At 33.7% G+C, this 14,746-nt stretch overlaps 2 protein-coding genes across 2 annotated transcripts in view; one reads left to right on the top strand and one right to left on the bottom strand.

Moving 5' to 3' along the window:
- LOC127711841 (uncharacterized) overlaps positions 1 to 14,746 on the top strand; it is a 155,165-nt gene that overhangs the window by 118,815 nt on the left and 21,604 nt on the right. The gene's annotated exons all lie outside the window — the stretch shown is intronic.
- The window catches only part of LOC127712634 (ERI1 exoribonuclease 3-like), a 31,132-nt gene continuing 21,290 nt past the window's right edge, over positions 4,905 to 14,746 (bottom strand). Inside the window, exons 6-7 of the mRNA XM_052219195.1 lie at positions 11,612 to 11,708; positions 4,905 to 5,166 (exon numbers count right to left, since the gene is read on the bottom strand). Of these exons, the coding sequence (XP_052075155.1) occupies positions 5,087 to 5,166; positions 11,612 to 11,708 (177 nt within the window). The 3' untranslated portion in view covers positions 4,905 to 5,086. The remainder of the gene's footprint in view (positions 5,167 to 11,611; positions 11,709 to 14,746) is intronic.

Genomic DNA, 14,746 nt, shown 5'->3' with positions numbered 1-14,746 from the left:
TAGTGGGTCCCATTGGGGTGTAAGCGTGATGTGTGATTGGCCGATGTAAATCACCTAAGCTAGAAAAATTGTGAAAATTTAACACTATTCAAGATCTGCAATCAACAGTGAATTAATAATTCCCTTTATGACAAAAAACATTTTGATATAACCAAGACAACCACTAACTTTGGAAAGGCATATGAACATGTGGAGGGGTTCAACTAGCTTTGAGATTTCAACCCTCCCCCTTTTAATCTCACTGAGTTGAAAAACAAAAGGTGTATAAAAGAATATACAATGACAAGAAATGAACTGTCAAATTGTTAGCCAACCAGGGTTTCTGTTATTTGAAGGTAAACAATGGTGAACTTAATAAGAGGGCAGGAAGTATGAAATTCTTCAGAGTGACAAAAGTGAAATCGCTAATATCAAACTTGACCTCCATTTTGTCATCAGTAGCAACATGTTGAAATAGATTAAAGACTCAAATGGCTGGGTTCTAAAGAATATTTCATAAACAATGGAGAATGTTCTATACTGAAATTTAAATATTTGAAAAATGACTATAAAGTTTCAGAGTCTGTAAAATGAGAAAATTTCTCAAACACTGCCATAATTACAGGTGAAAAACTTCAACATATGTGCTATCTGTGAGGTTTAGGGGATCTGGGTTGAAAAACTGTAGGAGGAGTTGATTACACAATTCTTGTACCCTCTTTCATAAATTTTGCTAAAAAATTACTAATTTCCCAAGGCATGTAAAATGAGAAAAAATTCCTTAAACACTTGCATAATAGCAGGTGCAAAACTTCAACCCATGTGCAATCTTCCTGTGAAATTTCCGGGATCTGGAATGAAAACTGTAGGAGGAGTTGATTTTACAAAACTTGTACCCTTTTTCATAAATTTTGCTGAAAACTGAGTAAGTTCCCAAGTCAGGAAAAATGAGAAAAAATTCCTCAAACACTTGCATAATAGCAGGTGCAAAACTTCAACATATGTGCAATCTTCCTGTGAAATTTCAGGGATCTGGTTGAAAGATGTAGGAACAGTTGATTAGGTTATATGGATACAATGGATAAGCGTTGATTCTTGAAAAAGAAACCATGAGCCCGGAGGACGAATGGTTTGTTTTTCATGAATCAACGCTTATCCATTGTATCTATAACTTAAACTATTGTTTTACTTTTCTTAATTAGAAGGTAGTGTTAGTAAGTTTGAATAACCATGTTGTCGTGTCCAACGATGCGTTAATAAATCTAAGATCACAATTAATTGGTTAAAAAAATACAAATATAACACAACACGTCTGCCTTTAAAGATCTTTATATTATCAGGCATCTGAATATTATCTGTTTTTACAAAATAAGACATTTTCGAATTTATTTCTAATAAAATTGCGAATGGAAATGGGGAATGTGTCCAAGAGACAACAACCTGAATAAAGAACACCAAAAATTTCTAGCAAGAAGCCTAATTCTAGGCACATTATGATTTTCTCGAATATAATTTGCAAATAAACATTTGTAAAATTATTTAGTAAAACAGATGAAATCATACTAAATTTCATAAAACAAAAATGGACGAATAGAATGTAAACATTTTTGTTTCAAATATTAGAAATAGCCAATATTAATCCAAAAATAAACGGTAAAACTCGCTATTATTACAAAAATATCCACAATTACATACAAAACAAGAAAAATAAAATGCTCCGCAGGGCGCAGCTTGATACGACCGCAGAGGTCGAACCCTGAACAGTTGGGGCAAGTATGGACACAACATTCAAGCTTGATACAGCTCTGAATTTGGATTGTGATTAAATATTTGACACAGCATAGGTTTCTGACACAGAATGAATGTGGTCTAAGAACTTAAAAATTTTAAATTGGACATTCACCTTTTATGGTCCAATATCCAAAATCTAAATACATGGTTAGATTCAGCATATCAAAGAACCCTAAGAATTCAATTTTTGATGAAATCAAACAAAGTTAAATTTTGGACCCTTTTGACCTCAATGTGGACAAAGTTGATAACGGGGCCCAAAAATCTAAATACATGGTTAGATTCAGCATATCAAAGAACCCCATATATTCAATTTTTGTTGAAATCAAACAAAGTTTAATTTTGGACCCCGATTTGGACCAACTTGAAAACTGGGCCCATAATCAAAAATCTAAATACATGTTTAGATTCAGAATATCAAAGAACCCTAAAAATTCAATTTTTGTTAAAATCAAACTAAGTTTAATTTTGGACCCTTTGGACCTTAATGTAGACCAATTTGAAAACGGAACCAAAAATTAAGAATCTAAATACACGGTTAGATTCGGCATATCAAAGAACCCCAATAATTCAATTTTTGACGAAATCAAACAAAGTTAAATTTTGGACCCTTTGGACCTCAATGTGGACCAATTAAAAAATGGGGCCCAAAATCCAAAAACTTAATACATGGTTAGATTCAGCATATTAAAGAACCCCAAGAATTCAAGAATAAAACCCCATTGAAATTGATCAAGATATAAGCAATTTATACGAAGTATCTTCTTTTGCACAATACTGTGCAATTGAATATTTCTTGCTATTGCGCAATACTGTGCAATTGAAGATTTCTTGCTATTGCGCAATACTGTGCAATTGAAGATTTCTTGCTATTGTGCAATACTGTGCAATTGAAAATTTCTTGCTATTGCACAATACTTATTATATAATAACTTACACATCCTGTTTGGTGTGTATCTCCTACCATATCATTATTATTTGCTTTTAAATATTAATCAGTAATAACCAACTTAAAATGGAAAATTTTAAAAGAAAAAAAAAAGGAAAAACAGAAAAAAAAAGAAAAAAAAAAATCCCCCCCCAAATTTTTTGAACCCCCTTATGATTCATCACCCCCAAACTCAATCCCAGCCTTCCCTTTGTGGTATGGTACCTTGCAGTACAATTTCAGAGAGATCCATACACTTGAACACAAGTTATTGTCTGGAAACTAGAAAAATGCTTATTTTTGGCCCCTTTTTGGCCCCCAATTCCTTAACGTTTCGGGCAATTACCCCCAAACTCAATTCCAGCTTTCCCTTTGTGATATGGAACCTTGTAGTACAATTTCAGAAATATCCAAACACTTACACACAAGTTATTGTCATGAAACTAGAAAAATGCTTGTTTTTTGCCCCTTTTTTGGCCCTTAATTCCTAAAATTTTGAGACAATTACCCCCAAAATCAATCCCAGCATTCCTTTTGTGATATGGAACCTTGTGGTACAATGTCAGAGAGATCCATACACTAACACACAAGTTATGTCTGGAAGTTACAAAAATGCTTATTTTTGGCCCCTAATTCCTTAACTGTTAGTACCATAACCCCCAAAATCAATCCCAACCTTCCTTTTGTGGTATTGAACCTTGTGGTAAATTTTCATAGAGATCCATTCACTTAAACTAAAGTTAGAGTGCGAAAACCAATGTGTCTTCGGACGACACCGGACGACGCCAGACGACGACGCCAACGTCATACCAATATACGACCAAAAAATTTTAAATTTTTGCGGTCGTATAAAAAAAAACCCAGGAAAACTAAAGAATAGGGACAACAAAGAGAAAACAGGGTTTCGAACCTAATCCGACAAGTCCCTACCTTTAACTCATTGATCTTAACCATCCTAACCTCGCGGCTACCAACTTATACTATACGATTTCCTGTTATGTATATATATAAAGATACAAGCCCAGTGTGTCCGTTGTACCGATGTGTATCCTATGTTCATTTATATATATAAAATAGACATCTAAATTACAACCCATTGGTAGCTGAGAGGTTTCGTGGATGTGTTGATGTCAGTCACACATAACAGATTTCGAGTAAGGGTTCGATTCCCAGTGAAGGCATATAAAAATTACAAAAATCAAAGGTAAGTTTTTAAATTAATTTCATAAGTGAACAAAAATCAGTAAATTATCCAATCCTAACTTAATGAAATTAGGCACACAAAGGAAACAATTGAATATAATTTGGTGAGTCCATTTCAGCGACAGATCTAGGAAGCGTTGATTCTAGAAAAAGAATCCACGGCAAATGAATAGGCTGATGTCACGACAATGGTTTAAACAAATTATATACCTACTTTTCCCAGCCTGACATAACCATACCCTACGCCGGTTTTGAATTTCGTTCAACCCGGCCAAAAATTTGAAAAGCACTGGTTGAACTGTTTGTAAGTTATTACACAGAAATAGATGTAGCTTTCCGGCCAACCACCCTATCACTGTACTACCCGTTATCAATAAACAGATTTCTGTCAGAAAACCATGGTTAAAAATCATTTTAATAGTTACTAATTGAATATTATTTTAATAATAATTGAATTTTTAAATTTAAATTTTATAATTATATGCCAAAATAACCAAATCTAGAACAGCAGTCACAGCAGAAAAGCATGTGCTTGTGAGCACTGAAGGGTAAAGATTGCATTTATTTTGCAGTGGAAACTATAGTTATAAGGATACACATCAGTTTGTAACTTGAATATCTGAGTATATATTTCATTGATAAATGATAGGTAGGATGTATACATATACTAGAGAGTGTTGTGCTCAATGCATTATGTTTTGAGTATATTATAAATAAGTAGTGAAAAAACCTGGAAAATTGATAACTATCATGCCAACTACATAAGGGTTTTGATTGCATGAATGCAATCTTTACCCCCAAAAACATATGTACAAGAGATTTTCATGTTTCCAAATCAGAGGAACAGGTGATTATGTAATAAAGTAAACCAGGATGTTAAAAAAAAATTTTCTATACCTCATTATTGAAGACAAGTTAACAGCTTATATCTGCAGGTAAGTTAATACAGTTTTGTATTAGGATAAAACAATGATTATGGCCTTGATTCTCATATAAAACTACACACAGATATTTCTTTATTTACTCAGTATAAAATCAGTAATATTTCATGATAATTATATAATAATTTCTGTACAATTCTGCTTAATAAAGTATATTTACAGAACAAAAATAAACATTGTACTCTAATAATGAAATATTTATCTCAGCAAACACTACATCATAACAAAGTTGTAGACTAGTTTATCACAGCTTTCCTGTTGGTTTGAATACAACACCCCTTCGCAGAAGCTCAGTTAATATCCTGCCTATATTTTTACAGTCATCTGAAAGAAAAAGGTGATGAAGTTAAAATATTTTAACTATAAATTTACCATTTACTTTGAAAAAATATTCAATCAAAATTTTCTTAAATATGCCTTCACAATTTGTGAAAAGTGAGTCATAAACATATGTTTCAACACTGCAGTCCCCACCCTAACCCTTATATTCATATTAACATAAGAACTTTTAATGAAAAAAATGAGGTGAAGGTGATTTTGTTCTGGATGCTGAAGTATAGGTCAATTCACAATTATATGCTTTTTTTTTCATTTTAAGTACATGTAACATGTACCTGATAAGTTCACTGGTGCCAAACTTCAACCATAATTGGAAGACTACCAATTTTATACATGCTGAAATGTCTCGCCTGTTTAACTGACCATTGATTTCATGTTGAAAGTCTTAAGAAGCATAAAAGTTTTATAACAAGTATCACATTAACTTATCATTTTTAGAGATCCATGACAGTGAGGTCTAGATCAGATAAATCCTGTAAGACAGACATGTACACCTTACAATTATTCCATGCACCAAATATGGTTGACCTATTGCTTATAGTAATTGAAAAACAGACCAAAACACAAAAACTTAACATTGACCAACAAACCATGCAAATGAGATCAAGGTCAGATTATACCTGCCAGACAGACATGTACACCTAACAATCATTCCATACACCAAATGTAGTTTACCTACTGCCCATAGTATTTGAAAAACAGACCAAAAGACAAAACATAACACTGACCAATGAACCATGAAAATGAGGTCAAGGTGAGATGACACCTGCCAGACAATCATGTACACCTTACAACCATTCCATACACCAAATATAGCTTACCTATTGCTATTAGTATTTGAAATACAGACCAAAACACAATAAAATCTTCCGCTGGGTGCAGCTTTATACGACCGCAGAGGTTGAACCCTGAACAGTTGGGGCAAGTAGGGACACTACATTCAAGCTTGATACAGCTCTGAATTTGGATTGTGATTAATTATTGACACAGCATAGGTTTCTGACACATATTGAATGTGGTCAAAGAACTCAAAAAATGAAATTGGATTTTACCTATTATGGTCCAATATCCAAAATCTAAATACACTGTTAAATTCAGCATATCCAAGTACACCAAAGTTTTTAAAGAAATTCACTTCATCAAATAAACATATATATATATAGCATTCTGAAAATTAATTTATACAGAATAACAAACAAATCTACCATGAATATCTTCAAACAATTTACAACAAAAATGAAAAAAATCAATTTCCAAAATATCCTTCATCATTAATACAATGTCTTTAAAAAATCTTTAACTTACCTTTCATGAGTTTCATCATTTTCAAAATATTTAATAATGAACAGTAAATTTCAAACTATATACATGATTTTTTCTCTAAAATTAGCTTTGATGCTGTATCTATTTTTAAATATGAATCTACTTACAATTTCTATTGATTGTGCAATACAGCCATGAATTTGGATTGTGATTAAATATTGGACATACCATAAGTTTCTGATACAGAATGAATGTCTTAAAAATTGGAAATTTGACATTTACCTATCATGGTCCAATATCCAAAATCTAAATACAAGGTTAGATTCAGCATATCAAAGAACCCCAAGAATTAATTTTTTGTTGAAATAAAACAAAACTTAATTTTGGACCCTTTAGACCTCAATGTGGACCAATTTAAAATCAGGGCCCAAAATAAAAAATCTAAATACACGTTTTGGCATAACCCCCGAAATTAATCATAACCTTCCTTTTTTGGTATGGAACCTTGAGGTACAACTTCATAGAGATCCATAAACTTATACTAAAGTTATTGTCCGGAAACATGAAAATCCTAGTTTTTTTGGTCCCTAATTCCTATACAATTTGGGCAATAACCCCAAAAATTAACCCCAACCTTCCTTTTGTTGTATGGAACTTTGTGGTACAATTTCATAGAGATCCATTCACCTTTACTCAAGTTATTGTCTGGAAACCAAATGTCTTTGGACGAAGACGACGACGACGATGCTGGCATTGCAAGGACCCATACCAAATATAGTTATCCTATTACTCATAATAAGTGAGAAATTCACATGACAAATAAATGGGGAATGTGTCCATGGGACACAGATGATGCCCCCGCTTGCATATAAAGTTATAAAGGGACATAACTCAAGAACTGTAAAAGTGACACTACCCAAATTTGTACTTGATCTGAGTTTTGTGGTAATAAGCATTGTTTATAAGTTTCAAAACATTTAGTTGAGGCAAACTTAAGTTAGGGAACGGAAACGAAAAAATTCAGCAATTTTTCCATTTGTAAAGAGGCATAACTCTAGAACAATAAAAGTGAAGCTACCAAAATTCAAACTTGATCTGTGTTTTGTGGTAATAAGCATTTTTGATAAGTTTCATAACATTTAGTGGAGGCAAACTTAAGTTAGAGATCGGAAACGAAAAAAAAAATCAGCAATTTTTCCATTGTAAAGGGGCATAACTCAAGAACGGTAAAAGTGATGCTACCAAAATTCAAACTTGATCTGTGTTTTGTGGTAATAAGCATTTTTGATAAGTTTCATAACATTTAGTGGAGGCAAACTTAAGTTAGAGAACGGAAACGAAAAAAATTCAGCAATTTTTCCATTATAAAGGGGCATAACTCAAGAACGGTAAAAGTGACACCACCAAAATTCGAACTTGATCTGTGTTTTGTGGAAATTAGCATTGTGCATAAGTTTCATAACATTTGATTGAGGCAAACTAAAGTTAGAGAACGGAAAGAAATATTTCAGCAATTTTTCCATTTGTAAAGGGGCATAACTCTAGAACGGTAAAAGTGACGCCACCAAAATTCAAACTTGATCTGTGTTTTGTGGTAATAAGCATTTTATATAAGTTTCATAATATTTGGTTGAGGCAAACTAAAGTTAGAGAAAGGAAACCAATTTTGGGACGTACGTACGGACGTACAGACGGACAAGGGTAAAACTTAATGCCCCCTCCACTATGGAGCATGAAAATGAGGTCAAGGACAAAGGACATATGACCAAGGGAAACTTCGTAACATAAGGTATCTGAATACAAGGTATGAAGCATCCAGGTCTACTACCTTCTGAAATATTAAGCTTTATACAAATAGTTTACAAAACCGATGCAGCCGGATAGTAATCCTTTTTGTCTAGCATTCTGCTACTTTCATCACAGGTGAGACAAAAAAGCAGTTCAAGATGGCTTATTTTTACTTTCATGCATATACCTTAGCAAAACACCTGCTATGCTGTGGTCCCTAAATGTGAACCCAGGTATTATATGGTCATAAAAGCACAAAAATCATTGAGTAGTAAGGGCAATGATAGGTCAAATAAAGTCGAAATGGAGTGAGATGTTTCCTGAGGACTATTGCATTATGAGCTAGCATTTAAAAAAAACACCATTTGGTCATATTTATATCAAATTAACAAGCTCAGATCCTGCATATTGTTGAACAAGAGAGTACATACTGAGTGTCTGGCCTGCTTTACTTATCAGGATTGAATTTATGTTAAAAGTTCAAGGTCAGATGAACCCCACCAGACAGACATGCACATCATACAATCATTCTGTGCACCAAAAATACTATTGCTTATAGTATCTGTGAAACAGACATAACTAGGAAAACTTAGCATTAATCAATGAACCATGAAAATGAGTTCAAGGTCAGATAATCCCTGCCAGATAGACATGTACCCATACACCAAATATAGTTGACTTATCAATTACAGTCTCTGAGAAACAGATTGCACCATAAAAACTTAGTATTGACCAATGATTCATGAAAACGATATCAAGATCAAACCTGTGAGACGGACAAGTTATGATGTACAATCATTCCATACACCAAGTATAGTTGACCTAGATACGACCGCAGAGGTTGAACCCTGAACAGTTGGGGCAAGTATGGACACAACATTCAAGCTTGATACAGCACTGAATTTGGATTGTGATTAAATATTTGACACAGCACAGGTTTCTGACACAGAATGAATGTGGTCTAAGAACTTAAAAATTTTAATTTACCTATTCAAACCATATCATTATTATTTGCTTTTATATATAAATCAGAAATAACCAATTTAAAATGGAAAATTTTAAAGAAAAAAAAATCCCCCCCCAAATTTTTTGAACCCCCTTATGATTCATCACCCCCAATCTCAATCCCAGCCTTCCCTTTGTGGTATGGTACCTTGCAGTACAATTTCAGAGAGATCCATACACTTGAACACAAGTTATTGTCTGGAAACTAGAAAAATGCTTGTTTTTTTGCCCCTTTATGGCCCCAAATTCCTAAACGTTTAGGGCAATTACCCCCAAACTCAAACCCAGCTTTCCCTTTGTGATATGGAACCTTGTAGTACAATTTCATAAAGATCCATACACTTACACACAAGTTATTGTCCTGAAACTAGAAAAAAGGCTTGTCTTTGGCCCCCTTTTTGGCCCATAATTCCTAAAATTTTGAAGCAATTACCCCCAAAATCAACCCCAGCCTTCCCTTTGTGGTATGGTACCTTGCAGTACAATTTCAAAGAGATCCATACACTTGAACAGTAGTTATTGTCTGGAAACTAGAAAAATGCTTCTTTTTGGCCCCTTATTCCTAAACGTTTTGGGCAATTACCCCCAAACTCAATTCCAGATTTCCCTTTGTGATATGGAACCTTGTAGTACAATTTCAGAAAGATCCATACACTTACACACAAGTTATTGTCATGAAACTAGAAAAATGCTTGTTTTTTGCCCCTAATTCCTAATATTTTGAGGCAATTACCCCCAAAATCAATCCCAGCATTCCCTGTGTGATATGGAACCTTGTGGTACAATGTCAGAGAGATCCATACACTAACACACAAGTTATGTCTGGAAGTTACAAAAATGCTTATTTTGGCCCCTAATTCCTTAACTGTTGGTACCATAACCCCCAAAATCAATCCCAACCTTCTTTTTGTGGTATTGAACCTTATGGTAAAATTTCATAGAGATCCATACACTTAAACTAAAGTTAGAGTGTGAAAACCAATGTGTCTTCGGATGATGACGACGACGACGCCAACGTCATACCAATATACGACCGCAAAAATTTTTTGCGGTCAAATTTTTTGCGGTCGTATAAAAAGTAATACAACTAACTTAGAACCCCCAAAAATTAAAGACTTTAAATTAATCCCATTGAAATTGGTTATAAAGTATTTGTATTTATTTTCAATTGAAGATTTCTTGCTATTGTGCAATACTGTGCTATTGCACAATACTGTGCAATTGCTGATTTCTTGCTATTGTGCAATACTGCGCTATTGCGCATGACTATGCAATTGAAGATTTCTTGCTATTGTGCAATACTGTGCAATTGAAGATTTCTTGCTATTGCACAATACTGTGTTGGTGTGCAATACTGTGCTATTGCGCTATACTGTGAAATTGAAGATTTCTTGCTATTGCACAATACTGTGCAATTGAAGATTTCTTGCTATTGCGCAATACTGTGCTATTGCACATTACTGTTCAATTGAAGATTTCTTGCTATAAAGCAATAGTGTGCAATTGAAGATTTCTTGCTATTGTGCAATACTGAGTTGTTGTGCAATACTGTGCAATTGAAGATTTCTTGGTATTGCGCAATACTGTGCAATTGAAGATTTCTTGCTATTGCCCAATACTGTGCTATTGTACAATACTGTGCTATTGCGCAAAACTGTGCAATTGAAGATTTCTTGCTATTGAGCACTACTCTCCTTTTTTAACACTGTGCTGTTGTGCAATACTGTGCAATTGAAGATTTCAAAAATTTTGAAGAAAAAAAAATATGAATCCACAAAAAAAATTGGAAAAAAAAAATCCTCCCATCATTTTTTGAACCCCCCTTGGAGTAATTACCCCCAAACTCAATCTAATCTTTCCCTTTGTGGTATGGAACCTTGTAGTACAATTTTAGAGATTTCTATACACTTAATTAAACACAAGTTATTGTCTGGAAACTAGAAAAAATGCTTGTTTTTGGCCCCTTTTTTGCCCCTAATTCCTTAACTGTTGGTACCATAACCCCCAAATTCAATCCCAGCCTTCCCATTGTGATATTGAACCTGGTGGTACAATTTCAGAGAGATCCATGCACTAAAACTAAAGTTATTGTCCGGAAACCAAAATTTGTCTTAAGATGACAACAACGACGACATCAACACAAAACTTTATTTGATGTCGTATAAAAATAAGGAGATGTGGTATGATTGCCAATGAGACAACTATCCACCAAAGTTCAAATAAAGTGGATGTAAGCAATTATAGGCAACCGTACGGCCTTCAACAATGAGAAAAACCCATACCGTATAGTAGATATACCAATATCAAATGACAACACTAACCAAAACCATCATCCTTCATAAAGGCTACATCTGATTTATTCTTATATACTCACCTATACCACTGTGATGTCTGCCTTCATGAGTCAAATCTAATTTTTTTAACATTGGCATCATTCCTTTCGGATACTCATTTGTATGGTGTGAAAATGGCTGTAAACAAAAATGAAATGATTTCACTAAATAACCATTTGGATTTATATATCTTTAGGCAATGTTTAAGAACAAACCCTTCACTGAACATTGTTTTTAAAATGGTGCCTTTTATTATTTCTATAGAAACTATTAATCCATACACAACATAGGTATAATATAAGATCACCTTTTACTTTCCTACATTTTATCTGTAAATTCATTGAAAATAAAATATTGCATGATACTACATGTTGGTGTATAACTATTACCGTAACTAATAACTTTTTTAAACATAAGTAGAAAAGCTTTCAGAATTTAAGAGACTCACACCCCCACATTGTCACCGGGCAAACAAAATCTCAAAGTTTGAAGACTCATAACCCCTAAAAAATTCAACTGATAAAAATTTCTTGTGGATATGCACATCTACATATTATGTCCTCAGTAACTACAAAGTTTCATGAAATTCTGTTGTGCGGTTCAGAGGAGTTGCGAAGACAAACTGTTACAGCAGTTCAGGCCAGAATTCTAAGTTCAAAGGGCATTACTCCTAGAAAAAAAATTGAATCATAATTTCCTGTCAATATGCACATCTACATAGTATTTCCTTACTACCTACAAAGTTTCATGAAATTCTGTTGTGTGGTCACAGAGAAGTTGCGATGACAAGAACAGGACTGAGGGACTGAAGGACGGACGGATGGATGGACGGGTCAAAAACAATATACCCTATGCAACTTCATTGCGTGGGGTATGAAAATGTGAATATCAGCCAAGCCTTGATGACACAATTTGACTGTGACGTCATCAGCAAGATTTATCATATTTAAGCTATATTACATAAAGAATTTTTTCCACTGAATAGATAAACACAAAATATGCTTACTGTTTAAATATCTTTTTGGGTGACAGTTGAACTCTATATCATTTCTAAGGATGTACAAGTCAAATTGTCTAGATTGGAGTAATTTCACCATTTTACTGAATTTAATGTAATTTTATGACTGTTTAGCCCATGAAAAATGAATATTCATAAACTGTTAACACAGAGATATGTCTCGCCTATTTGTTTTTTTGATAATGCAAATGTTGAAATTAAAATAGCAATACTTTAACATGTAAGTTATGCAAATATTCAAAGTCAATGAACCATGACTGAAAGTACAGGGCTAAACAATCTCCATGGAAATGAGATGTGTCAATGCTAATACAACTGCAAACCAAATACCATTGACTTTTCCCTTTTCCCTTAGCTTTAAACAAACCTAAACACAAACATTAACTTGTAAACTATGTAAAAGTTTCAAAGTCAATGAACCATAATTAGGGGGTGGGGTTATATAATCTCCATGGAAATGAAACTTGCAAATGCCAATACATTTGCATACCGAATATCATTGACTTAACATTAGTGGTTCATCTTAAACTGACCTAATCACAAACTTATACATGTAAACTAAGCAAAAGTTTCAAAGTCAATAGACCATGACTGAGGGGTAAGGACCAAATATTCTCCATGGAAATGAGATGTGCTAATGCTTATACAACTGCATACCAATTATCATTGACCTACCACTAATGGTTCCCCTTAAACTGACCTAATCACAAACTAATACATGAAAACTAAGCAAAAGTTTCAAAGTCAATAGACCATGAATGAGGGGGCGGGGCCAAATAATCTCCATGGAAATGAGATATGCCAATGCGTATACAACTGCATACCAAATATCATTGACCTACCACGAGTGGTTCCCCTAAAACTGACCTAATCACAAACTAATACATGTAAACTAAGCAAAGTTTCAAAGTCAATAGACCTTGACTGAGTGGGCGGGGCCAAATAATCTCCATGGAAATGAGATATGCCAATGCTGATACAACTGCATACCAAATATCATTGACCTACCACTAGTGGTTCCCCATAAACTGACCTAATCACAAACTAATACATGTAAACTAAGCAAAGTTTCAAAGTCAATAGACCTTGCCTGAGGGGGCGGGGCCAAATAATCTCCATGGTAATGAGATGTGCCAATGCTAATACAACTGCATACCAAATATCATTGACCTACCACTAGTGGTTCACCATGAACTAGACCTAATCACAAACTAATACATTGTTGACGCCGATGCCGGAAACAGCATACCTATGTCTCTCTTTTTGAATCCGTCAAGGCGAGACAAAAACCAACCCTGTAATTTTTTATTAAAATTCATAGATTTAACATTTGATTCTGAAAATTAGAGAAAGTTTGAAATAATTATTTTCATGGTAAATTTACCGAATATGATACCTTCTCTTTCTATTTTCAATAGTAGTGGCAGTTAAGTTTTCAAGCAAATTGAGTCATCAAACCATTATTATAAGAGAGAATTATAATGATATTATATAAATCAAAGTTTAATAGCAATTGTTTCTTTGCATAATTTTTCATAATTCCAACTTTGTGTCAAATTTTCTGTTTTTAGTAATTGTAGGGCCATGTTTGGTTACAGTTTGGGTCATTGGCCTTAAGTGCCAATCTGCCTAAGAATCAGGCAGTGGTGAAAACATGAAAAACAAAAACCCTTCCAAGTTGACATTATATTATGTTAAAATTGTATAACGGTGCATGAATATAACATTTGTTTCCTTTTCCTGTTCTGGTAACTCAAGATATAATTTGGTTGAAATGCACTAGAAATTAACAATTAAGGGGAGCTAACTCCGTAATTTGCTATCATTCTAACCAAAAGTTATTTAGAGATTTCTCGAATTACCAGACACGCAGAATCAAAAGACCTTCTATTTCTAACTCAGGATGAGATTAACTTCAAAATAGGATGGTTAGGTAGGTGGGTTTTTTTCGGCCATGTTTTGAAATTTTTCTTAATTGCCTGATTCTTACAAAGACTGGCACTTAATCCCTACAGATTATCATAGGTGCATCATTTCTACAACTGAACCTTCAAAGGACTTTCTATGATTTCTTTTAATTGCATTTTTTTGTGGTTTTTATCCTTATATTATAATTTTTTTAAATATGAGTGTTATATTTTTAGTTGTGGTAAGTCAC

This window comes from Mytilus californianus, unplaced genomic scaffold, assembly GCF_021869535.1.
Source record: "Mytilus californianus isolate M0D057914Y unplaced genomic scaffold, xbMytCali1.0.p SCAF_1, whole genome shotgun sequence".
Classification (NCBI taxonomy): Eukaryota; Metazoa; Mollusca; class Bivalvia; order Mytilida; family Mytilidae; genus Mytilus; species Mytilus californianus.
This window is presented reverse-complemented; position numbering and strand designations above follow the sequence as displayed.